Source organism: Schistocerca gregaria, chromosome 2 (assembly GCF_023897955.1).
Source record: "Schistocerca gregaria isolate iqSchGreg1 chromosome 2, iqSchGreg1.2, whole genome shotgun sequence".
Classification (NCBI taxonomy): domain Eukaryota; kingdom Metazoa; phylum Arthropoda; class Insecta; order Orthoptera; family Acrididae; genus Schistocerca; species Schistocerca gregaria.
The window spans coordinates 714,688,012-714,712,620 of NC_064921.1; the positions used below are offsets into that span (position 1 = coordinate 714,688,012).

Below are 24,609 nucleotides of genomic sequence, written 5' to 3' on the forward strand. Positions count from 1 at the left end.
GGGATGACCTGTGCCCTTTTCCAATCCTTTGGAACGCTTCGCTCTTCTAGAGACCTACGGTACACCGCTGCAAGAAGGGGGGCAAGTTCCTTCACGTACTCTGTGTAAAATCGAACTGGTATTCCATCTGGACCAGCGGCCTTTCCTCTTTTGAGCGATTTTAATTGTTTCTCTATCCCTCTGTCGTCTATTTCAATATCTACCATTTTGTCAACTGTGCGACAATCTAGAGAAGGAACTACAGTGCAGTCTTCCTCTGTGAAACAGCTCTGGAAGAAGACATTTAGTAATTCGGCCTTTAGTCTGTCATCCTCTGTTTCAGTACCATTTTGGTCAGAGTGTCTGGACATTTTGTTTTGACCCACCTACCGCTTGGACATAGGACCAAAATTTCTTAGGATTTTCTGCCAAGTCAGTACATAGAACTTTACTTTCGAATTCATTGAAAGCCTCTCGCATAGCCCTCCTCACACTGCATTTCGCTTCGCGTAATTTTTGTTTGTCTGCAAGGCTTTGGCTATGTTTATGTTTGCTGTGAAGTTCCCTTTGCTTCCGCAGCAGTTTTCTAACTCGGTTGTTGTACCACGGTGGCTCTTTCCATCTCTTACGATCCTGCTTGGCACATACTCATCTAACGCATATTGTAACATGGTTTTGAACTTTGTCCACTGATCCTCAACACTGTCTGTACTTGAGACAAAACTTTTGTGTTGAGCCACCAAGTACTCTGAAATCTGCTTTTTGTCACTTTTGCTAAACAGAAAAATCTTCCTACCTTTTTTAATATTTCTATTTACGGCTGAAATCATCGATGCAGTAACCGCTTTATGATCGCTGATTCCCTGTTCTGCATTAACTGATTCAAATAGTTCGGGTCTGTTTGTCACCAGAAGGTCTAATGTTATCGCCACGAGTCGGTTTTCTGTTTAACTGCTCAAGGTAGTTTTCAGATAAAGCACTTAAAAATATTTCACTAGATTCTTTGTCCCTGCCACCCGTTATGAACGTCTGAGTCTCCCAGTCTATATCCGGCAAATTAAAATCTCCACCCAGAACTATAACATGGTGGGGAAATGTACTCGAAATATTTTCCAAATTATTCTTCAGGTGCTGAGCCACAACAGCTGCTGAGCCCGGGGGCCTATAGAGACATCCAATTACCATGTCTGAGCCTGCTTTAACCGTGACCTTCACCCAAATCATTTCACAATTCGAATCTCCGTCAATTTCCTTCGATACTATTGCACTTCTTATCGCTATAAACACGCCTCCCCCTTCACTGTCCAGCCTATCTCTGCGGTATACCTTCCAATCCGAGTTTAGCATTTCATTACTGTTTACGTCTGGTTTCAGCCAACTTTCTGTTCCTAGTACTATATGGGCGTTGTGACCGTTTATTAACGAGAGCAGTTCTGGGACCTTTCTATAGACGCTCCTGCAGTTTACTATAAGCACATTAATATTGTTATTCCTTGTTGCATTTTGCCTACTGCCTTGCCGCGTCTCAGGAGGCGTCTTGTCGGGCCTAGGGAGGGAATTCTCTAACCTAAAAAAACCCCATGTGCACTCCACACGTACTCCGCTACCCTCGTAGCCGCTTCCGGCGTGTAGTGCACGCCTGACCTATTCAGGGGGACCCTACATTTCTCCACCCGATAGCGGAGGTCGAGAAATTTGCACCCGAGCTCTCCGCAGAATCGTCTGAGCCTCTGGTTTAAGCCTTCCACTCGGCTCCAAACCAGAGGACCGCGATCGGTTCTGGGAACGATACTACAAATAGTTAGCTCTGATTCCACCCCGCGAGCGAGGCTTTCCGCCTTCACCAACTCCGCCAGCCGCCTGTACGAACTGAGGATGACCTCTGAACCCAGACGGCAGGAGTCATTGGTGCCGACATGAGCAACAATTTGCAGTCGGGTGCACCCAGTGCTCTCTATCGCCGCCGGTAGGGCCTCCTCCACATCTCGGATGAGACCCCCCGGCAAGCAGACAGAGTGAACACTGGCCTTCTTCCCTGACCTTTCCGCTATTTCCCTAAGGGGCTCCATCACCCGCCTAACGTTGGAGCTCCCAATAACTAATAAACCCCTCCCCCCATGTGCCTGCTCGGACCTTGCTGAAGGAGCAGCCACATGTCCACTCACAGGCAGAGTGGGTGATGCCACACGGCCAGCCTCCACATTGACCCTCCGCCGCGAACGCCGCGAACGCCGCTGAACCCGCCACTCCCCTTGGGGAGAGGGTGGCCCAACCGCGCCCGGTACCCGCGAAGATGTCTCGACAGCAGGGACAGTGGGTGAAGCATGTAACACCTGGGGTGTACCTTGCGACGCACCAGACTCCCCACTGCCGCTACACTCCGAGGCAGCAGCCTGAAGACGGCTGACCGCGGCCATCAACACGCTCAGCTGTTCGCGAAGAGTGGCCAGCTCCTCCTGCGTCCGTACACAGCAGCCACACATCCTATCCATCCTAAGAAGTCAATTTACTATAGAGTGTTAATAAACTTTTAAATAGACTGCTAATTCACTAAAGGCGGTTGATTATTGACTAAAGTGTGATTGCTAACCACTCCTTGTAGAAAACAAGGAAAATAGCACTACCTGTCTCTGGACTGTATTCTAAACAAACACGAGATCTATGGAACACTTAATAGCACTCGACTATTAAAGCTTCCTAAAAGCAAAAACACGCAGAAGAAGAAGTGACAAGTAAGAAAAATACAGTTAATACTTAAATTAAGGTAGCTCGCTGCACAGCAGACGTGAAGCAGACGGCGGTTAGGGCGACACTGACACAGTTCCGGCCTCCTTCCCTCCATTCAGGGGGATGTCCATGATGACTAATGTGACAGTGATCATTACTTGATTTTTTTGACCTTCCTTCATTGTGTCTCACACTGTCACCCTCCCAGGTGGGCCTTCTCTAAAGCTGATTGGGGTGCCTTCTCCTCTACCATCCCCCCTGTACTACCACACAGCAGTATTGATGAGTCTACACAGATTTTGACTGCCGCCATTCTTTCTGCAGCTGTTTCAGCCATCCCTTCTTCCTTGGGTTCCCCCCGTCGGAAGATGATCCCCTGGTGGACTCCGGAAATTGCTGCGGCCATAAAAGACCGCCGCCGTGCTCTTCAACACTTCAGGCAGCACCCTTCTAAGGCTCTCCTTCTGGTCTTCAAATGATTCTGCACCTAGGCCCATTACCTAATCAAATTTGAGAAACAGATTTCCTGGGAATGACATGTGGCTGCCATAGGACTGCACACCCCTTCTTCACAAGTCTGGACGAAACTCAGGCGAATTTTTGGCCATCGTCCTCCCACTGGTGTTGCATTTCTGTGCATGGTGTTGTCCTTACCCATCCAGACTTTGTCCCAGAGCATTTCGCTCAACACCTTGCCCAAGAAGTACTGGTGCTAAATTGTGTGCATTGACCCTGTGCCCATAGTCATGTTGTACAAATGGAGATGATGTCTTAATTATTGACAACACCTTTGGCACAATTGTTTTATTAATCTCCATTGCATGATGTAATTTTAGATTTTTTACTTCTGATGAAGGTATATTTATATATACCAAAACATTGGTCAAGAATTTTAATAAATTTTTAACCTGCAACTGTTTTGGCTGTCATCCTTTATTGTGAAGAATTTCAACAGTTGATGTTTCAGCCATGTTTAAAACCTTACTGGACTGTCACAACTTAGCCTCCTGGTGTTAGCTGACAGTGCCTCAATGTCTGATCTAGTTTTGCAATTTCCTCTTGATGGGGTTTTTTATCGCTTTATTTAAGGGTGGGACCTTCAACCTTATCGGTTGGTGGAGAGGATGGCAGGCCATCTTGCTCTCCCCTTTGCCCCGATTGGGGCTTGGTGGTTCACCCCCGCCCTCTGCCTTCCCACTCCTTTCCTAATGGGTGTCTATCTTGTCTACCGGTGCTTCTTCCTTCATGCCCCTGTCATTAGTCACTTTCTTTCCCTCCTCTCTTCTTCCGCCTTCTTCCTTCCTTCTCTGTCGATAGTTTGTAATTTTATGGCCGTTGTAGTTCCCTGTTACAGTGTGAGGTTTTATCGGTTTTAGTTATTCCAGGGTCGGAGGTACTTATGACAGTGTAGTTTGGTCCCTTCTCCAACCAACCAACTTCACACCCATCATTTTTATAATACCATTGGAGCAATAACAAAATACAGCATAGCAAGCAAACGAAAACCACACAGCAAATTGAACAGATCGATGTAAGAAAGTGCCAAGCCTCAATTTGTTATTAAGATTAGTCTGACCACAGAATCAGTTATCTTCAAATGCACCACAGCTGGTAACAATCTGACAAAGCTGAAATAGTAGGAAAAATGTATTTCTGTATACAAGAACTGTACAAGGACTCTGTGTGGTTGGTGATGGGAATTACTCAGTTGATAGAAGGTGGGTGATGGTTTGACTTAGGACCCATATTCAAGTTACGATCAATATTCATGCTATGTTAAATTTTAATGTGTACTATGTAATCTGTGAAGGTTGTACAGTTTTATATTGCTTAGAAAAACACACACACACACACACACACACACACACACACACACACACACACACACACACACACACACAGAGAGAGAGAGAGAGAGAGAGAGAGAGAGAGAGAGAGAGAGAGAGAGAGAGAGAGAGAGAGAGAGAGAGAGAGAGAGAGAGAGAGTGGGGGGGGGGGGGGGGCTCCTCGTATATTGGAGGAGATCCAAAGTATAAGAGATGTTCAAAAAGAAATGAGCCAGAGAGGCATAATTACAGAAACCAGTACCTGTATATTAGAAGTATTGACCCTGCCTGTTAAGACACTTGTTCCAATGTAACACAAGGTGGTGAATGGCTGCCTCATAAAATTCCCAGGTCTGTGATGTTAACCAGTTTTGCACAAACAACTGGACGTTGTCATCCAAGGTGAACCGTTTGCCCCTCAGAGCCTTTTTAAGAGGACCAAAAATGGCATAATCACAGGGAGAGATGTCCGGACTGTATGGAGGGTGGCCGAGAACCTTCAGTTTGAATTTCAGCAGGAGTGCAGCGACTGTGTTGGCTGTATGAGGCTTTGCATTGTTGTGGAGCAGAATGACCCCATGGGTGAGATCGCCTGGTCATTTTGATTTGATTGCTCAGCGAAGAGTGGTCAAGGTTTGCGAGTAACTCTAGGCATTGACTGTTGTCCCGTGCTGCAGGAAGTGAATCAAAAGGGGGCCATCTTGGTCAAAGAAGAACGTCAGTATAACCTTCCCTGCACTTCTGTGGACGACGACCCTCAGCTGTACATGCGGAACTGGTTCACATCGCAGCCCCGGAAATTTATTGAGACAACCATTCACCGCCTTGTCACAGTGGAACAAGTGTCTCAACAGCCAGGGTCAATACTTCTAACATAAAGGTACTTGTCGCTGTAATTATGCCTTTGGCTTGTTTCTTTTTGAACGCCGCTTACACTACCGTTCATGGAAGGAGATCAGTGATATGAAGAAGCCATTCTTGTAGATTATACACAATGTCAAAAAACTTACACAGTCTAGGGAAAGTGCTGATTTGCACACAAGAAAAAAACTTACCAGTGTAGGTAGGTGAAGAAGTTAAACAGAAATTTTTCTGGTTGAAAAGCCTGGAACTCAAACAAGGAAATGGTGTATGTTCTTCTACTGGGCAGATAAAGATATGAGATAGATCTGATTTGCTTAAATATATGTATTAGTTCCCACTAAATCACTTTGCATAGAGCAACACCCATATGTTGAGTGGACTACTTCCAATATTTTGACCATATTTTGCAGTAGTCGGTACTCATAGAAGAATGCTGTCAAATTATCTTAGGGATAATTTGTTTCTTGTTCTTCTTTAGGAGGGTACTGGTGATGTGGAGCAGAGAGCAGACGTTATCAACAAGCATAATATAAGAGATAAAATGCTGTAAAAAATGTTGGTCACAGGGTGAGAAAACCTCTAATAGTTCTGAAACACAAGATAGGTGGATGTGCTGTGACTATTTAGAGTTAACACTTATGTCCATGGATTCAAAGCAAGTAATATGTGTAACTGAAACATGGAGACACTGTGAGTAGATTGTTTAGTTTCCTTGTGACATTGAAACAAATGTAGGAATATATAAATGAAATATTTTCCCTGCACATTGGAGCCAGAGCATGTGCTGTAGCCCAGTAGCACGCGATTCAACTGTTTAAGGACTGCTAGCCTTCCTCAGCTGGTGCGCATGTGACGCAGATTGAAGTGGCTTGTCCCCTCTGCTATTCTACAGCTCTGAGGCCATGTGACTAGGCCACACAATAATACCCATGAGACAACCACACTATGAACTATGTCAGCATTCACTCTGACATACTCACCTGATCTAAATCATCTGAAGAGACTCCCATTACTTCCTCCCTCCCACCCCCCACTGCCCCTCCCCCCTCCTCCCAAATGTGTGTAGCACTAACTATGGCTGCAGCCGTATTTTGCTTTAGCATGATCAATCACATGAACTGAGTTGTCACAATACTAGAGATTTAGTGAAAAAGAATTAAAATATATGCCAAACAGTTGGAAAGTCCAAGATCGAATAACAATTATATGAAAAGGGTACTATGTGACTCACTTCATTGAGGAGGTATTGAATTGGCGTGAGGCCCAGTGAAAAGACTACCAACCACTTAAGGCTTTGGAGAAAAATGTCCTCTGAAATACAAGACACACCCACACTTACAAAGCACAACACACACGAACATGGCAGCTCTCTCCAGGTGCTGGGACCCGATTGTGAGCAGCAGTCTGCTGGGATGGATGATGGGGTTGGGGAGGGGGTGGGGCAGGGAATGTAGGGGGCCAAAAGACTAGTAGGTGCAGCGGTGGGATAGAAGGTGTGTATAATGCTGGATTGGGAGAAGGGATGGTGATAGTTAGGTGGAGGGCAGGGACTAGCAAAGATAGGAAGAATCTAGATGGTGCAGGCAGTGAAGCTGTCATTGAAATGAAGCACATCATGCTGGGCAGGATGTTAAACAACTGGGTGGTCCAATTGTCATTGGACCACAGCTCAGTGGTGGCCATTCCTGTGGACAGACAGCTTGATAGTTGTCATTTCCATGTGCCATATTAATTGCATCTTAGTTTGTAGATCAGATGGCTGTTTTCATAAGTAGCCCTGCCTTTGATCGGATAGGAGATGCCTGTGATAGGACTGGAGTAGGTAGTACACTCTGATTAAAATCACTTTGTGATTGATAGAGTGCATTGTTGGGGGACAATGTTGCTGGAATGCAGCCAGCTACACTGCAAAACGTGCAGCATCTAACCTACAAAACCAACAACATAGACTTGACCCTCGAAAGTAAACTATGGTTGGCTGACGTCTGGCCCTTACTGCTTACCTTGCTGAAACTTCAATAATGGTGTAATTTTAATTGGAATATAGTGGGAGGATATATGGGACAGGTCTCACATCTAGGCCTATTGCAGGCTTAAGAGACAAGGTGTCGGAGTAGCAATGGATAAGAGTATTGCATAAGTTTGGTGGGCAGCAGAATGCTTCTGTTTAAGGGTGAGGAGGATATTTCTCATTTCAGGGCATGACAAAGAGGTAGTTGGAAACCTTGCAGAGAATATGATTGTTTCCCCAGTTGTGGGTGGTACTGAGTCATGAGAGGAGGACACCGTTGTGGCTGGGCAGTGGGTGTGTTGGAGATGGTAGGTGGCTGGAGAGGCGAGGTTGGGAGGGTAATATCTATCTGTGAAGGCCATAATGATGCCCCGGTCATATTTAGGGAGGGACTGCTTGTTGCTATAGATGGGATGATCTCAGGTGGCTAGGATGGATGGAAATGACTTCTTGTTCTTGGAAATGATTTCTTGTTGTGGGAAGGGTGGCAGCAGTTGTAGTGGAGGTATTGTTAGAGACCGGCTGATTTGATGTGGACGAAGGTGCTGATGTAGCCACCTTTGAGGTGGTGGAGATAAATACACTACTGACAATTAAAATTGCTACATCGAGAAGAAATGCAGATGATAAACGGCCATTCATTGGACAAATATATTGTACTAGAACTGACATGTGATTACATTTTCATGCAATTGGGGTGCATAGATACTGAGAAAGCAGTACTCAGAACAACCATCTCTGGCCGTAATAACAGCCTTGATGCGCCTGGGCATTATCAAACAGAGCTTGGATGGCATGTACAGGTACAGTTGCCCATGCAGCTTCAACACGATACAACAGTTCATCAAGAGTAGTGACTGACGTATTATGATGAGCCAGTTGCTCGGCCACCATTGACGAGACGTTTTCAGTCGGTTGAGATCTGGAGAATGTGCTGGCCAGGGCAGCAGTCGAACATTTTCTGTATCCAGAAAGGCCCATACAGGACTTGCAACATGCGGCCGTGCATTATCCTGCTGAAATGTAGGGTTTCGCATGGATCAAATGAAGGGTAGAGCCACGGGTCGTAACACACCTGAAATGTAGCGTCCACTGTTCAAAGTGACGTCAATGCGAACTAGAGGTGACCAAGACATGTAACCGATGGCACACCATACCATCACACCAAGTGATACGCCAGTATGGCGATGATGAATATGTGCTTCAATGTGTGTTCACCGCGATGTCGCCAAACACGATGCTGTAAACAGAACCTGGATTCATCCGAAAAAATGACGTTTTTCCATTCGTGCACCCAGGTTCATTGTTGATTACACCGTTGCAGCCACTCCTGTCTGTGGTGCAGCGTCAAGGGTAACCGCAGCCATGGTCTCCGAGCTGATAGTCCATGTTGCTGCAAAACATCGTCGAACTTCGTGCAGATGGTTGTTTCCTTGCAAACGTCCCCATCTGTTGACTCAGGGATCGAGACATGGCTGCACGATCCGTTACAACCATGCAGCACAACAACGTTTCAGCAGGCAATGCCGGTCAACTGCTGTTTCTGTATGAGAAATCGCTTGGAAACTTTCCTCATGTCAGCAAGTTGTAGGTGTCGCCACCGGCGCCAACCTTGTGTGAATGCTCTGAAAAGCTAATCATTTGCGTATCACAGCATCTTCTTCCTGTTGATTAAATTCCGCGTCTGTAGCACATTATCTTCATGGTGTAGCAATTTTAATGGCCAGTAGTGTATCAAGACTCATGACTTGTTGAGTTGAGGGGGGAATCTGGTGAAGTGAATGGTGATGGTGTTGAGGTTAAGGTTTCCCCACCTTCATTCCATACTGTGAAGATTTCATCAAAGAATCTGAACCAAGTGAGCAGTTTGGGATTCTGGATGGTTAGGAAGGATTCTTCTAGATGGTCCATGAATAGGTTGACATCGGATGGTGCCATGTGGGTGCCCTACGCTGTAGCATGGATTTGTTTCTCGGTAATGCCTTTAAAAGGGAAAGCATGTTCAATAGAGGCATGACCATGGGCATTAGGGATGTTAGTGCAAAGGGAGGTGTCATCAGCAGTGATGAGCAGGGTAAAGGAACAAGAAATGTGGAGAGTCAGTAGAGGAAATGGTAGATGCCTTTTATATAGGAGGGCCGATTGTGGCCAACAGGCTGAAGGTGTTGATCCACAAGAGCAGAGCGTCTCTCTGAGGACGCACAGTAAACAGCCATAATTGGGTGTCCTGGCTGGTTGTGTTCATGGAATGTAGGATCCATTTAGAAGGTGGTAGTGCAGGGAGGGGTGGGGGTTGGAGGGAGTGATACTCGAGGTTGAGAGATGGACCTAAGAATTTGAGGAGGAGCTGGAGATCATGCTGGATGTCAGGAATGTGATCACTGTGGTAGTGTTTGTAGGTGGACACACCTGACTGCTGGCTGAGTCCCTCTGTCAGGTTCCCTGCAGATCATAACCAGTGGATCCTCTGTAGGAAGATGACTGTATTTTAAGGTCAGGGTCATTTTTTAGGCGATGGGTTGTTCATTCTGTGCATGTAATGTTAGTTTCCAGTAGAGGGATTTAGGGGATGATGGTGAGACAAAATTTGAAGTTAACAAATTCTGGAAAGTTAGCGGAGTAATTTTTGTTGTTGGGGGGAGTGGGTGTGGATCATGGTTGGATAAAGGAGTGAATTGAGTCGAGATTATTTAGTATTGGTTCTGGATTGAGTTTGATTAGAAGGCTGGGTGGCAAAAAATCATTTCCACTGTAGGGACTGGGAGGAGAAAAGGAGGGCTTTAAAAATCCCAGCATGATTGAATTTGGAAGTAGGACAAAAATTAAGGCATTTGAAAGGACTGATACTTCTGTGTGACTGAGGCTTTTAGAGGAAAGATTTGACAGTGTTTTGGGTTTGCGTAGTTCCTGAATTCTGTATAGTAGTGGGTGAGAGTCTCGAGGATGTGATAAATTAGATACATTTGCCAGACAGCATTTGTCAGCCGTGAGAGGATGTGGGAGAGATTTGTGGGGGATTCTTGTAGATATGTTGAATAGTGGTAGCCCATGGTAGGAAAGGGCTGGAAAGTTTTTTGGGTGGCATTATGTATGCTGCATTACATGCAGGTGGGCAGGAGTTCCATCTGGAAGATGAGATGCAAGAATTTGTGATTGCAGAGCAGGAGAATTTTAGGAATGAAGCGGAGGGACTTCAAGGAGATTTGGGCCATATGTGTAACTCACAAAAGAGAGACAGAGAGAGGGAGAGAGATGTGTAATTCACAAAAAAGGGAGAGGTAGAGAGGGGAGAGAGAGAGAGAGAGAGACAAAAGACTTGTTCACATTATAGAAAATCACAGGAACTCTGGTTTCTTTTAATCTGTCTGAAAGAAGTTAATTATTTCTTTAAACTGTATGTAAACAAAAATAAACTATGTAGTTACTTTGTAAAGAAACTTGATGAGAACCTTAACAAACAGTTTCATATAGGTAGACTGAACACTGCTGGCAGCCAAAATTGGTGATGATAGAATTTTACTTTTATTTGCACAAGAAGCCTTTGAGGATAGGGTTTGTAAGTTTGTGAAGAGGAATATTGCTTGGATTGAATGCTTCACGTACATCTATGTTAAACTCAAATTTTTTTTTTTTTTTTTTTTTTTTTTTTTTTTTTTTTTTTTTTTTTTTTTTTTGACAAAACCCTACTACTGGAACTTGATGTTGTCAGAACTTGTTGTCGTGGTCCTTTCTTCCACATTCCTGTGATATGAAGACCTGTCTTGACATGCTGGTCTATTTGAAACTTTTTATTGCACAAAACATTTTGGCCACAAACTCAACAATATAAAACAATTCTGTGATAAAATGTTCCAGGATGGTCAGCTATTCATGAAATGACGTTTCTTCTTCTAGACGGTATGGCGCACAACACGTTACACACTGCACATTGTAAACACGTTCACCTGTGTACAAGTCAATAGAAACCTAACCAAAACAATGGACGTGCAACTAGAAGTTTGCGTAGTTTAGTTTAATTGTTGCCAACGCGTACCGTATGGCAGCGGAGGGGATGAACCGGGGGCGCAAGCGCAGGAGCACTGACTCTACCTGTTCCTGTTCCTCTTCTGTAATAATTTCACTAGGCAGTGGCCTCTTGGTTAGCAGTGGCACGCTGTTCTAGATGCGGTCAATCTGCGAGAGATCAAAACTATATCGAACTAGAGATCGCCTGTCTAAATTTTTAAAATATTGTAAACGTAGAGCGAAAATATGCGTTGTCACTAGTTTTTGTTTAAAATATGGAGAAAAGGAGCCAAAATGCATATGCAACGTGCAAATGCATATAATCTGGTCTCTAGTTACGACAGTGATTGCAGTTTTCTGTATCCCCCTGACACACATTTTATACCCTTCACAGGTAGTGCTGCTACCTGCTGTCTACGCGTAGTTATTGCACATTGAGTTTGGACGTAGGCAGTGGTCACATTAATGTGACTAGACCATGTAGTTTCTTCAGCTCACAGCAGAGTTAGTAGCCCTCCCCTCCTGCCACCAGCATTCTTGTCTCCCTTACCCACTTCAAAAGATACAACATTTCACCCCAGTTGAGCTGCAGTGCAGATGCATTTTATTCGGCCAGGACAACATACCCTTCCGTGTGTGTGTGTGTGTGTGTGTGTGTGTGTGTGTGTGTGTGTGTGTGTGTTTTGGTTATGTACTAGTTAGCTCTGATGAAGGATGTTGTCAGAATGCTTTCAGTTTTATTTGCCTATCAACTGCCCAGTGTCTCAAGTATAGTGAAGGTTGTTACCCTTCTTAGTTGTTATTGCAGTGTTCAGTCCAGAGACTGGATTATACCCTTCATGCTGCCCTCCAATACCAATTGGTGATCCCTTGATGCCTCAGAACATGTCCTACCAACAGATCCCTTCTTCTAGTCAAGTTGTGCCACAAATTTCTCTCCTCTCCAATTCTGTTAAATACCTCCTCATTAGTTATGTGATCTACCCATCTAATCTTCAGCATTCTTCTGTAGCACCACATTTCGAAAGCTTCTACTCTCTTTTTGTGTAAACTATTTATCACCCACATTTCACTGCCATACATGGCTGCACTCCATACAAATACTGTCAGAAACGACTTCCTGACACTAAATCAATACTGGATATCAACAAATTTCTCTTCTTCAGAAACACTTCCCTTGCAATTATCAGTCTACATTTTATATCCTCTCTACTTTGACCATCATCAGTTACTTTGCTCCCCAGATAGCAAAACTCCTTTACTACTTTGTGTCTCATTTCCTAAACTAATTCCCCCGACATAATTTGACTACATTCCATTATCCTCGTTTTGCTTTTGTTGATGTTCATCTTGTATCCTCCTTTCAACACACTGTCCATTCCGTTCAGCTGCTCTTCCAGGTCCTTTGCTGTCTCTGACCGAAATACAATGTCATCGGCGAACCTCAAAGTTTTTATTTCTTCTCCATGGATTTTAATATGTATTCCAAATTTTTCTTTTGTTTCCTTTACTGCTCTCTCAATATACATATTGAATAACATCGGGGAGAAGCTGCAACCCTGTGTCACTCAATTCGCAACCACTGCTTCTCTTTCATGCCCCTCGACTCTCATAACTGCCATCTGGTTTCTGTACAAATTGTAAATAGCCTTTCGCTCCCTGTGTTTTACCCCTGCCACCTTTAGAATTTGAAAGAGAGTATTCCAGTCAGCATTGTCAAAAGTTCTCTTTAAGTCTACAAATGCTAGAAACGTAGGTTTGCCTTTCCTTAATCTATTTTCTAAGATAGTCGTAGGGTCAGTTTTGCCTCATGTGTTCCAACATTTCTATGGAATCCAAACTGATCTTCCCCATCGTCAGCTTCTACCAGTTTTTCCACTCGTCTGAAAAGAATTTGTGGTAGTATTTTGCATCTGTGGCTTATTAAACTGATAGTTCGGTAATTTTCACATCTGTCAACACCTGCTTTCTTTGGGATTGGAATTATTATATTCTTCTCAAAGTCTGAGGGTATTTCGCCTGTCTCATACATCTTGCTCACTAGATGGTAGAGTTTTGTCAGGGCTGGCTCTCCCAAGGCTATCAGTAGTTCTAATGGAATGTTTTGATTTAGGTCTTTCAGTGCTCTGTCAAACTCTTCACGCAGTATAATATCTCCCATTTCATTTTCATCTACATCCTCTTCCATTTCCATAAAATTGTCCTCAAGAGCATCTCCCCTGTATAGACTCTCTATATACTCCTTCCACCTTTCTGCTTTCCATTCTTTGCCTAGAACTGGGTTTCCATCTGAGCTCTTGATAGTCAAGCAAGTGGTTCTCTTTTCTCCAAACATCTCTTTAATTTTCCAGTTACCCCTACTCCTCCATTATTTACACTGATCTAGTTCAGTGCAAGTACGAAGTGTCTGATAAAACTTCAGGAATAAGTAACAGTGAAACCCCTATTTTATGTTTTTGTGTGGTCCAGACTTGATAATCGCAAAGTTGATGAGAATGCAGAGTCGAGGAAAATGTTGAAACCCCCAAAATATGAGCAAAAATACATGTAATTGGCAATACGATTAAAAATCGCGATCCTCTCCAATACTTAATACAATAATTTGTGTTAATGAAGTTTCATCAGTTCATATAAATCACAGATGTGTAACAGCAAGTAAAAATCATCAAAAAATTGAAATTGGTATCTGGGCACGATAATCGAGCTTTTTTCCAACAAGCTGTGGCCACAAATTACACATTCAAAACAAGCATCTTTGAGAGATCATCCTTTGTGCTCACCCAGAAAAAAGCAAAAATTGATGAATGTATCAAATTAAACAAAAAGCATAACAGCAAGTAAATGGTTAAACCATAAGCATAAATGTGGACATGTGTTTAATGGCATATTTTGTCACCGTTGATGTTATTGTTTAACGTTTTCTTACAAGCTGCACTTCATATGCTCACCACTGTTAGTGTTATTTTAGGCTTGATGAGAGACACACACATGAAAAGTAAGTTTACTTCCACAGTTGACATTACAATCTTGTTAGAAGTTGGCTTCAGTGAATATATGTACACTGTGTAATATGAAAATTTGAAAGAAAGCTCAGGTGCTACAGTTTCGCTTCATGCCCTCTATCACTGTTGCCAATCTTTACGATCTACAGTGTGTTATGTGTGCAGTGCAAAGTATAAACACGAGTACTGTATGTAGTTGTTGCAACTGTATCATGTCAGATTTGAACAGGAAAGTCTTTAACATGCGTCATCGCAAAACCCTTGTTCTATTTGCATTTGACGTCTGCCATAGCACATCATCTGTGCGAAAAGTATATTTTCAGTACTTCACAAAATTCTTTCACCCCTACCTGCACTTCCGTTGCAGAAGGGAGACTCCACCTCTCCACACATACAGTAGGCAACCTCATTTCACAGGTGGCAGTGTGGTATGGTGGCTATTGGGTGACTTAACAAGTCACCAGTCAATAAGAGTGTACCAGTCAGAAATGGGTGACATTTCCTCGATTATGACTGAGTGTATTCTATGAGACTCAGTGTTTGAATTTAAAGATCAGCAATTTATATTGTTGCTGAATACAGTACATTAGAAATAAGTGCAAAAAGATGAGACTGAGTTAAAAGTGGTACAAGGAAAGGTGGTGGCTGGGCCCCTTCGTCATATATTGGCTCGGTCCAGAACATTTTGCATTACTGTTTCATTTTTCCATTACCACTGCAGCCTAGCAGAAGTTGTATCATAATTGTGCAGTGAAGCTAAATGTTGCAAGTTGTATTGGCAACACCGATTTCAGATTGGGTCAGCATTTCCTCACACACATCTCTCGTCTCCACAATGGCCTAAAATATGTCCTTAACTCCACCACCACACCTGGTGCGAACCATCCATCTTTGTGCCACTTAACTCATTTAATCTCAGCAAATGTCAACAGGAAGAAAATGGAGTGAAGGCAAGCAAGAATCGAGACAAACCTTTCTAGAAAAAAATGTAAAATTGGGCAATTTTTCGTATTTAAAGGGTTTTTACAGACACTACAAATTCATGGTGTAGAATCACAAAAAAATTAAAATTGGAGAATGTAAAAGTGAAGTTCCATTGTATTATTCCAAAATTTAGTATAAAAGAAACTGGGTGAACCAATTTAAATGTGTACAATTTTTCAGTCGTTGGTGCAGCAAATGTGAAAGATCAGAACAACAAGGACTGGTTTCCTCAGTATGTAAAATTATATCACAATATTTACGGTACAATATAATCCAAAATTGAAAAAAATAATGTACATAAAGAGAAAATGATGGAAAAAAAGATATCAAATAACATATCAATATGTGTTGTCATTGCCTTGAATGTGAGGGAGTATTACAGCTTGTTCCTTAATTGCTTGTAAAGAAAATGTCTTACTTGTAGGGATTTCTTTTGATTTGTGACTCACATATGAGTGTAACAAATATGCTAGGCATCTTGAATCACTTAATCATATGTGGTAATTATTCGGAACAGCCACACATTGTACAGCTCCTTACCTTGAATCTCGTAGAAGAAGTTCAGTCATCTTATGGTTCACCTCCAAAGAAGTCTGAAGTACTCTCCTTAAAATGAGATAGTGATTCTATGCTTCAAAATATTCATAAATACCACTTGTTTGTTTCACACTCATCAATTCAATTCCTCCTGTTTCTCCCCCCTCCCACCTTCTCACAAAAGGTTTTGAGTAATACCAAAACATTCAAGAGCATTTTAGTAATCATTTGTGTGCTTGGTGGTAGAGCAGTCAGAATTAAAGGTGAATTGATAATTTTATCATGAATCTTATTTTTAAATTTATTCCCATTTTAATTTTTTTTCTATTTATTTTTTGGCCCTTTCTGATATTGCTTGCTAAGACTATATTGCACTGAAATATACAATATTCTTGATTTATTGCAGTATAACAAAATTGTTTTTGTTGACAGTTTTGAGAGTTCTTCAATGACAGCTTCTTTTTTCTATTTCAGGTATTTGACAAGTTGAAGTACAAGTATACAGCTATTGAATTAGACAATAGGGATGATGGTGATGCAATCCAGTCTGCGCTAGCAGAAATCACTGGTGCCAGATCAGTAAGTTGCATTGTTCAGTAATGTGTGAATACATTTGTTTCTTTCTGTATGTATCATCCTTGAAGATAAATACAATCAATTTTGGACACAGAGAGAGAGAGAGAGAGAGAGAGAGAGAGAGAGAGAGAGAGAATTGGGGGGGGGGGGGGGGGGTGCTTGCTGCCTTAATATTGCATTCCTGTTTATAATATTGAATTGATACCATTTTTCAAAGTTTCATTGATTCCACACATAATGCGCTTTGCTGGTATGAATCACAATGTGAAATTATTCATCTCTGAACTACATTGTCTTGAATACACCATTGGTTCTTTTTTCCACTTTCCCTTGTAGGTTTTTTCCTGTTATTTGACATAGAAGAGTTGATTCTCTGGAAATATTGAGGGTTTCGGTAAAAATATTTCGTGACTGTCAAAATAGTTGCCTCTCATTTCTATGACAATTGTATACATTGTGTGTTCTGAATTCTAGGAGGCCAAAAATTTTGTATACCTGTTTCATTTTTCATTGTTTCAAATTTCTACACAGTTATAGGTTTTGTGAAATGCATAAATTTCTTCATGTAATGAAAGTACTCGCTTTCAAAATCGCGTTTTCTGAGTGAATCATGTTGTTTAACATTTTATTAATTTCCATTGCATAAAGTTAATGTTACAGTCTTTGTACAACACAGTACAATACAGCGATGAATCAGTCTTTTGACTGACAGATGAACATAATCTTATTCTTTACAGCACATTATGAAGTTAGTTTACAGTGAATAATTATTTGCAATATTACAATAAACATTATAACCTATTTGGGCAATGCAGTCACTGTCCACTGGCTGGATCACTATTGTCCTACCCTACATAGATCTGCTTCAGATGAAAAGGATGCTACTGCGATACCATTATTCTCATCATTGGTCATGTGAATCAAACAACCCAAAACTGTTTGAATGTATTGAAACACAAGTACTGGAAATGCATTAAAATTTTAAAATTTGGATATTTACCTTTTGTTGCTCAGGTGGAAATGGCAACAATGTCACCATCAATCATATGTGACACTACCATCGTACAGAATACTTGGCTGTATCAGGAGCATTTGGAAACATATCCTTCAGGGAGAACCAGATGAATGGAGGAGCTGTTTCCTTGGATGAGGCATAGTGTCAGGGGACACCTCATAAGAAGATACATTGTTCAAATACTGTACCAAGAAAACACGGCATCCTGCCAAAATGTCTGTGAGGACATTACGCATGAGCAGTGTCAGCAAACATGAGAATTTATGTATAACAGCTCTTTGGGGAGGAGATGTAAAAGAACCTAGGAAGCTGTGTAAGCTATGATAGAAAAGGCAATTGGTAAGTACATTTGCCTTCCATCCGACATGACTTTATAGCCATAATGACAAATGCCATGTGAACTTGGCTGCAGCTATCGGAAATAAATGTCAATCAAACTGTGTTGGCGAGGAAAAGATCTAATTGCATCTTCCAGCAGCTATACATGACCTCCAAGAAACCTACGTATCTTCACATGTTTCTTGTTGAAAATATCAATTCCTTGACGTGTGACTGTGTGTGCCTTTGTGGTCCCTAGGCAAAAAGGTAGCAGTTTGTCTAACTTTGAATTTTGTGCAGTAGCACACAGAAGCGTTGTAAGGTGATGAGTTGATCCTTATCAGCCTCTCTAGTAAACAGAGGGAGGATTCCACTGTGAAACTACGAGAGATTGCCACCAGTCTCGGGCTTTACCACTGCTACAGAAGAGGTGGTTGTAGTTCTCACAGTACATATAGCAGTAGTTGATGGCTGTATACTGACCAAGGAAAGACCATCTAATCCATACATATCGAGAGGTGAAATATCACCCTCGGAGCTACAAGAAGATACCAGCATTATACTTCTCGTTGTTAATAAATGAAATGCTGAGTTCGACATGTGATGCCAGGATTCTTATGAGAAGTTGTGTAAGTTCTTGGAAGAACCATTCATAAGATGCCTTGACAGTGACCACATTAGCAGCTAGAAGACTGCATAGCTCCTTAACTCCTCAGGTAGTTTCATGCTAGGACCATTGCGCGAAAAGAGGGGTGCATTGTCAGAAGAGTGTGTGACCCGCATTCCCTGCTGACTGTTGTGCTGTGGTACTAATAACAGGTGCACCAGTGTGGGAGTGAAATGGCACAGCAACTTGAAATGTACTCCAGAGCTGAAGCATGTATGACAGTAAGAGTCTCGTGAGCAAAGCCTCTAAATTGCAAACAGATTCACTGTGAAATTCTGGTGGTATCTGGACGAAATGCAGAGTCATTACCAGCTGTAGTTAAATGATACCAACAGTTTGGTCAAGGCTGCACAAATGTAGATGATGGTGATTGGAGAGGAACGCCATCAATATCAACCACAGACAAAAATGTCCAGGTAATCAAAGAGCTGTTTTGGAGAAATCACAGAGTGGCTGTTGTGAACATTGGCCACTATGTGTGCATCTCAATAGGCAGTGCTTACTCCATTATTTGAGACCGTCCAAAGGGTTGGAAATTGTGCTCATGCTGGATACTGAGATTACTGTCACCTGCACACAAAGGCACAAGGTTTATGGTGTCTCTGGACTAACTCGAAAATTTTTCTGTAGCAGGCAATGATTTCTTAAGCTACGTCATTACAGGCGATGAGACGTAGATTCATAATGGAGATACATCCTACTGCTGCAGGAGGATTGCAAAGCAAGGGAATGTCATGGCCACTGTTTTCTTCAAATGTAAAGGTGTTGTGGGCACAGAGTTTATGGCAAAGGGCACAGTCACTATTGTCGATCCCTACTGTACAGCAACATGCTGTAAAGTATAAGAGGTGTGTAAAATTAAGAAAGGGCTGTCTTCTGCGTGACAGTGCAATGCCCCAAATGGTATGCTAACACAAGCTCTGCTTAAACTTTTGCTGTGGGAGGTGTGGAAGCATCTGCCATACAGTCCAGATCTTGCGCCTTATGGTTTCCACCTTTTAGACAAAATGAAAGAACATCTGAAGAAGGGGAAAGAGATTTTCATCATTGAGAATGTTCACAAAGTGGTTCTCAACTGGCTCTGTGATGGAGTGGATTTATGTTTTTGAGGAAGTGAATGGTGAGTAAAAGTCATGATCATTGTTTACGATGACTTGGTGACTGTTGAAAAATGGGTTCATGAATCTGTGTCACTTTGAATTGTGATGTAGCATTCAATAATACCCACTTGAACTAGCATAATAATGGTAACTTACTTTTTAAATCCCATTATAAACGAGAAAGTTGTCTCATAAGCTTCAAAGTGAATAACATAGTCTCAACTTGCTAGGTTCCTTGAGGCAATGCTGTGCTCCCACATAAAAAGTATGATTATGGAAAGAGTATCTGAATAGATTCCATCCGTTCTCAGTGGACCAAAAACCCAGACATTGGCATGATTAGTTTCTACATAATCTCATTGTTCCTTGGTCTGATGAAAGGATTCATTACGATTAATTGGTGAAAGGTATGATTCTGCAATGAAGAATATGTTCAAGCATGTACTGACTTCTTGTTCAGTGTGTTGTATTTGGAACACGGTCAGTGGTGGTTGTTGGTAGCCTGCTTAGCCTGCTTTCCTGGGCATACTTATGGTGAACTTAGAGGGAGAAGACTTGCAGTCATCTACATGGCTCATTGATCTTGGCATACAGTCAAAGAGCTGCCAGCAGCTGTCATAAAACATCAGTTATTGAGTATGCAACCTATCATTTGACAAGAGCCTTACATCTGAATTACATCAGCCATGGGAAATCTTTCACAAGAATAGGTACTCCAGTGACCAAATTTTTAGAAGTTCTTAAGCATTAATTGGCCACATGAAAAGAGGGGGAAAAATAGAAAAAGCCAAAGGTACTGGTGTATCTCACATTTGGTGGGCCAATGTCTGCAAAAATCAGCAGAATTGTGTAAAAATATGGCAACTTGCGAACTATACAGGGCAAACAATTACTGAACAGTACAAAAGTTGTTTACGTGAGGCAGGAATTCAAAGCATTGTGTATGACTATGATGTTTTCCGCACAGAAACACTAATAGAATCATCAAGATCCAGTGTCTGAAGCACACTTGCGACACACATAAAGTGAAACAAAAGTAGACAGTTACCTGTGGCACTTCGTGGGCTGTAGTCTAACAAAAATCCTTGCATGGACGTTCTGGGATAGTGTTACTTAGAGAGTCAGTTTAGAGCAGATTAATGGAAAATCTTATCAACAGAGATGTTGGCTATGAAATCAGTGATCCTGAGATCCTACTTTAAAACGAATGAATGAATGAATGAATGAGTGAGTGATGGAATGCTCAATGCTCACATAAGCTCACAAAGGAACCAACTCTTGAAAATCCATGTGGATTGTTGCTGGCTTTCTTCCATAGGATTGGATGCTTTGCAGAATACCTCGAATGGATGATGAGTGGTCCAGAATGAATCACATTTGTAACACTGGAGCTAGAACTGCAGGAGTGTGGAGGTAATCAGGATTACCTAAAGGGCAGAGAAGATTTCTGGATGACTGTACATCATGGAGCATCTGGTGACAACTACAAATTACAGAAGTAATGTGACCAGAAGGCACAAGGTCTGGCAGATGTTACATGCAAGAATATCATAATTAGTCAGCATTCTCTTACTTGTTCCAACTGATATGTATATTTGATAAATTATGGTGATATGTTTTGATGCATTTTACAGAACTAAATCTGTTATCTATTTAAACTGTAGAAGAACCTAGCTGTTAGTTGTTTCAAACTTGCAGAACCCTTGAGTTTTGCAATGTTTGTGTAGTGGATCATACAACACACAATGACTGGATCCATTGCATGTGTTTTGAAATATGAGTATCAGCAAGATTATGAATATTATTTTTTTAATTTTTATTTATTTTTTTGAGGGGGGGGGGGGGGGGGAAGCTTTGTCAGAGGCTACATATACTTACCATGCCAATGTCCATGGGGGCTTCCCTGGACAAATGGGAGTGGTAGCCCTTCTCCACAGAGGGAGAACTTGTGTATAGGCATTAGTATTACATTGTCCATCTTCCACAGCACAGACTCCCCATAGCGGATGGATCCTGTATGTCTTGTGCTAATCTGATACATTCATTGATATTCTTGGTCAGTTTTTATGCCATGTTTGTGCAATAGAAGACTACATGACATTTCGTCTGACATGTAATTTCACTGCATGTTGTGTGTTGTGGCACTCCTTATGTAACTGGTGGAATACACAGATTTTCTGGTTCAGCTCATGATTTGAAAGTGTGGTAAGTCAAAAAAGGTATTATTAACACTCTTGTGAGCTGCAGGAACAAGAATTCAACACACGACTCTTCTGAGTTGATTTAAGGAACAAATTGTACTCCATGAGCTAAGTAAGATGTGTCACAAAACCGTACTCTCTTCAAAGTGAAAAACTCAGAAGGATTTGGGTACACCCTTTCTGTTGTTCATCTCCAGGGTGACAGACAGAATCGGTTGCCTATTGCACATGAGGCTATATATAGAACCAACAAAGAACATTATAGGGTATCTCAGATTGGAGGGGGGGGGGCGCACATCTTGCAATGTCAGGATTGTACCACATCCCGTGTACATGTGGAAATTGTCTGTTGGCATGACCAGCTGATCTGCAATACCAGAACACCAAACATAAACGGTATTGCAGTTTGGGACAAGTGAACAAATCTGGTGTGGTAGAGCACTCACTGTCCAGACCAATCATATAATAAAATGTGCTGACACACAGGTTCTCACAGTGAAGAAGAACAGAGCTACCACATGCACTTGTTCATAGATGTCATTGAAATTCATAAACATGGGAAAGGTTTAAGGAGAAATGAGAAGGCTTCAGATAAGTGGACCTTGATTTCCCGTGTTGCAACGAATATCTATTGCAAAGAACGGTGGAGTAGCTACAGCGATAGTGACTGGGAAAATGTCCCCATGGATGTTAGTGTGAGAGTACATATAACCTCCAGCCTCAGACTTGCCTCAAGTTTGCTACCAGCAGTGGAGGTTTAATCTTTTAGGTACTGGCCGATTGTCCGGAAAAATCATTTAACAGACATGGCTTAATATCTCAAGACGAAAGCAAACACACTGTATGTCAATTCGTCTCGTCACAAGAGCCTTAACTGTTTTGTGACAAAGTTTGAATTGAGGAATGTACTTTTGAAATGGTAGTTTAAGTAAGCTGACGAAAGACTTCTCACATGATGGTTGAGAGGACTGTTAATGAGATTTTTGTCATTTAGCAAACACAGAATAAAATTTGTCAAATAGATAATTTGCAAGCATCTTACGGGCTTTAGTTGTACTTATTGTACACTATTCTCATGAAAGGTGACACAGTGATTACCACATTAGACTCACTTTCAGGAGAACAGCGATTCAGACCTGCACCCGATGATCCAGATTTCCAGGATTTTGCTAATTACTCCTGGCAATTGCGAGGATGACAGCTTTGAAAGGGGGAAAAAGGCATAAACACTTTCCATTCCCATTCTCGAAACAATCCAAGCTTGTGCTCCATCTCTAAGGACCTCAGTGTTGATGGGGCAGTTAAATCACTATCTTGCTTCCTTCCTTCTCATGAATTGAGAAGCTTATTAAATAACTAGATTAGTATAATAGTTTACAGCTGTATTGAAATAAGTATCACTTGTTTACATTGTCTTTATGAATGATTGAGATAAAATATTGTTAATGTCTGATGTGTTTTTATTTTCAACAGGTTCCAAGAGTATTTGTAAAGGGGAAATTTGTTGGTGGAGGTACAGATGTCAAACAGCTGTATGAAACTGGACAACTTGTACAGATGCTATAAAATGAATTGTTTCTGTGTCCGTTGGCAATTATATTCGCTACAGAGTTTACTCTTTTTAAGTTAACAGCTTTTGATTACAGATTTTTCAATATAGCTATTTTTTCTATGCTAAGATGTAAAGCTACAAAGAGCAGTATTATTTCATTGTGATGTGAAAGATTGATGCACTACTAAGCGAACAACTGTCATAGATTGTGTTACTTTCCATGGCTGTGCAAAAAAAATTGAAATGAGAAACAAGTTATAGAATTCTAATAAAAGCAACTTTTAGACAAAAGTCTTTCACAGGGCGAATCAAATGATACCCTTACCATCTCCTCCTCCACCACCACCACCACCACCACCACCACCACCACCACCAACTACTCCCTCATGACGTACAGATTTATAAGAAAGTTATGTTTTTCAGAGACAAGTTGGTAAGTATTTCTCATAACTACACTACAGTTAAAAAAATACCTGGAATTGGATTAAGCACCATTAATATATATCTCTCTCTCTCTCTCTCTCTCTCTCTCTCTCTCTCTCTCTGTGTGTGTGTGTGTGTGTGTGTGTGTGTGTGTGTGTGTGTGTGTGTGTGTGTGTGTGTGTGTGTTGCTGCCAGATTGCAGTGTTCGTCTGTTAAGTAACTGTGAAAGTCACTGAGTAGGTGAATGTGTTAGATAAAAGATCTTGTAACGACTTGATTGTGAAAGAAAGGAGAGACACATCTGCTCTTGGTAATCTTGGTTCGCTCAGTGCCATCCACTTTTGTTAGTGACAACTGAATGTAATCTTACGTCAGGGGTATCTGACCCGCAGCCCAGATCCAGTATCAAAGCGGCCCTAGAACTGAGCATCAATTACATGATCAGTTAAAAAAAAATTATGTTAAGTTCTTAAAACTGAATATTTTTAATTTGAAACTCCTGCCACACAATGCTATTTTCTCATTGGTCAATCCCATTATTATTATTATTAAATTTTCCCCTCTTTGATGGTTATTGTGAATATTAAGTATAATTTGTGCGGCTCAAAAATACTATTTTTCTTCCAGTGTGGCCCAGGTAAGCTAAAAGGTTGGACATCCCTGACTTGGGCCACGGGTAATAGTGTGTGTGTGTGTGTGTGTGTGTGTGTGTGTGTGTGTGTGTGTGTGTGTGTGTCCTTCCCCATCCCCCCAGAGCAGATCTTAGATCTTCCATAAACAGCAGATGTCGGTCTGCCAAGATGTTCACATAGGCACCATCCT

At 41.8% G+C, this 24,609-nt stretch overlaps 1 protein-coding gene across 3 annotated transcripts in view; it reads left to right on the plus strand.

Moving 5' to 3' along the window:
• Nucleotides 1-23,655, plus strand: part of LOC126334842 (uncharacterized) — a 45,320-nt gene extending 21,665 nt beyond the window's left edge. For all 3 annotated transcript variants that reach the window (XM_049997508.1, XM_049997507.1, XM_049997506.1), the window contains 2 exons: nt 16,410-16,514; nt 23,286-23,655. In XM_049997508.1, coding sequence (XP_049853465.1) covers nt 16,410-16,514; nt 23,286-23,378 — 198 coding nt within the window. In that variant the 3' untranslated portion in view covers nt 23,379-23,655. The remainder of the gene's footprint in view (nt 1-16,409; nt 16,515-23,285) is intronic.
• The last annotated feature ends 954 nt before the right edge of the window (nt 23,656-24,609 follow it).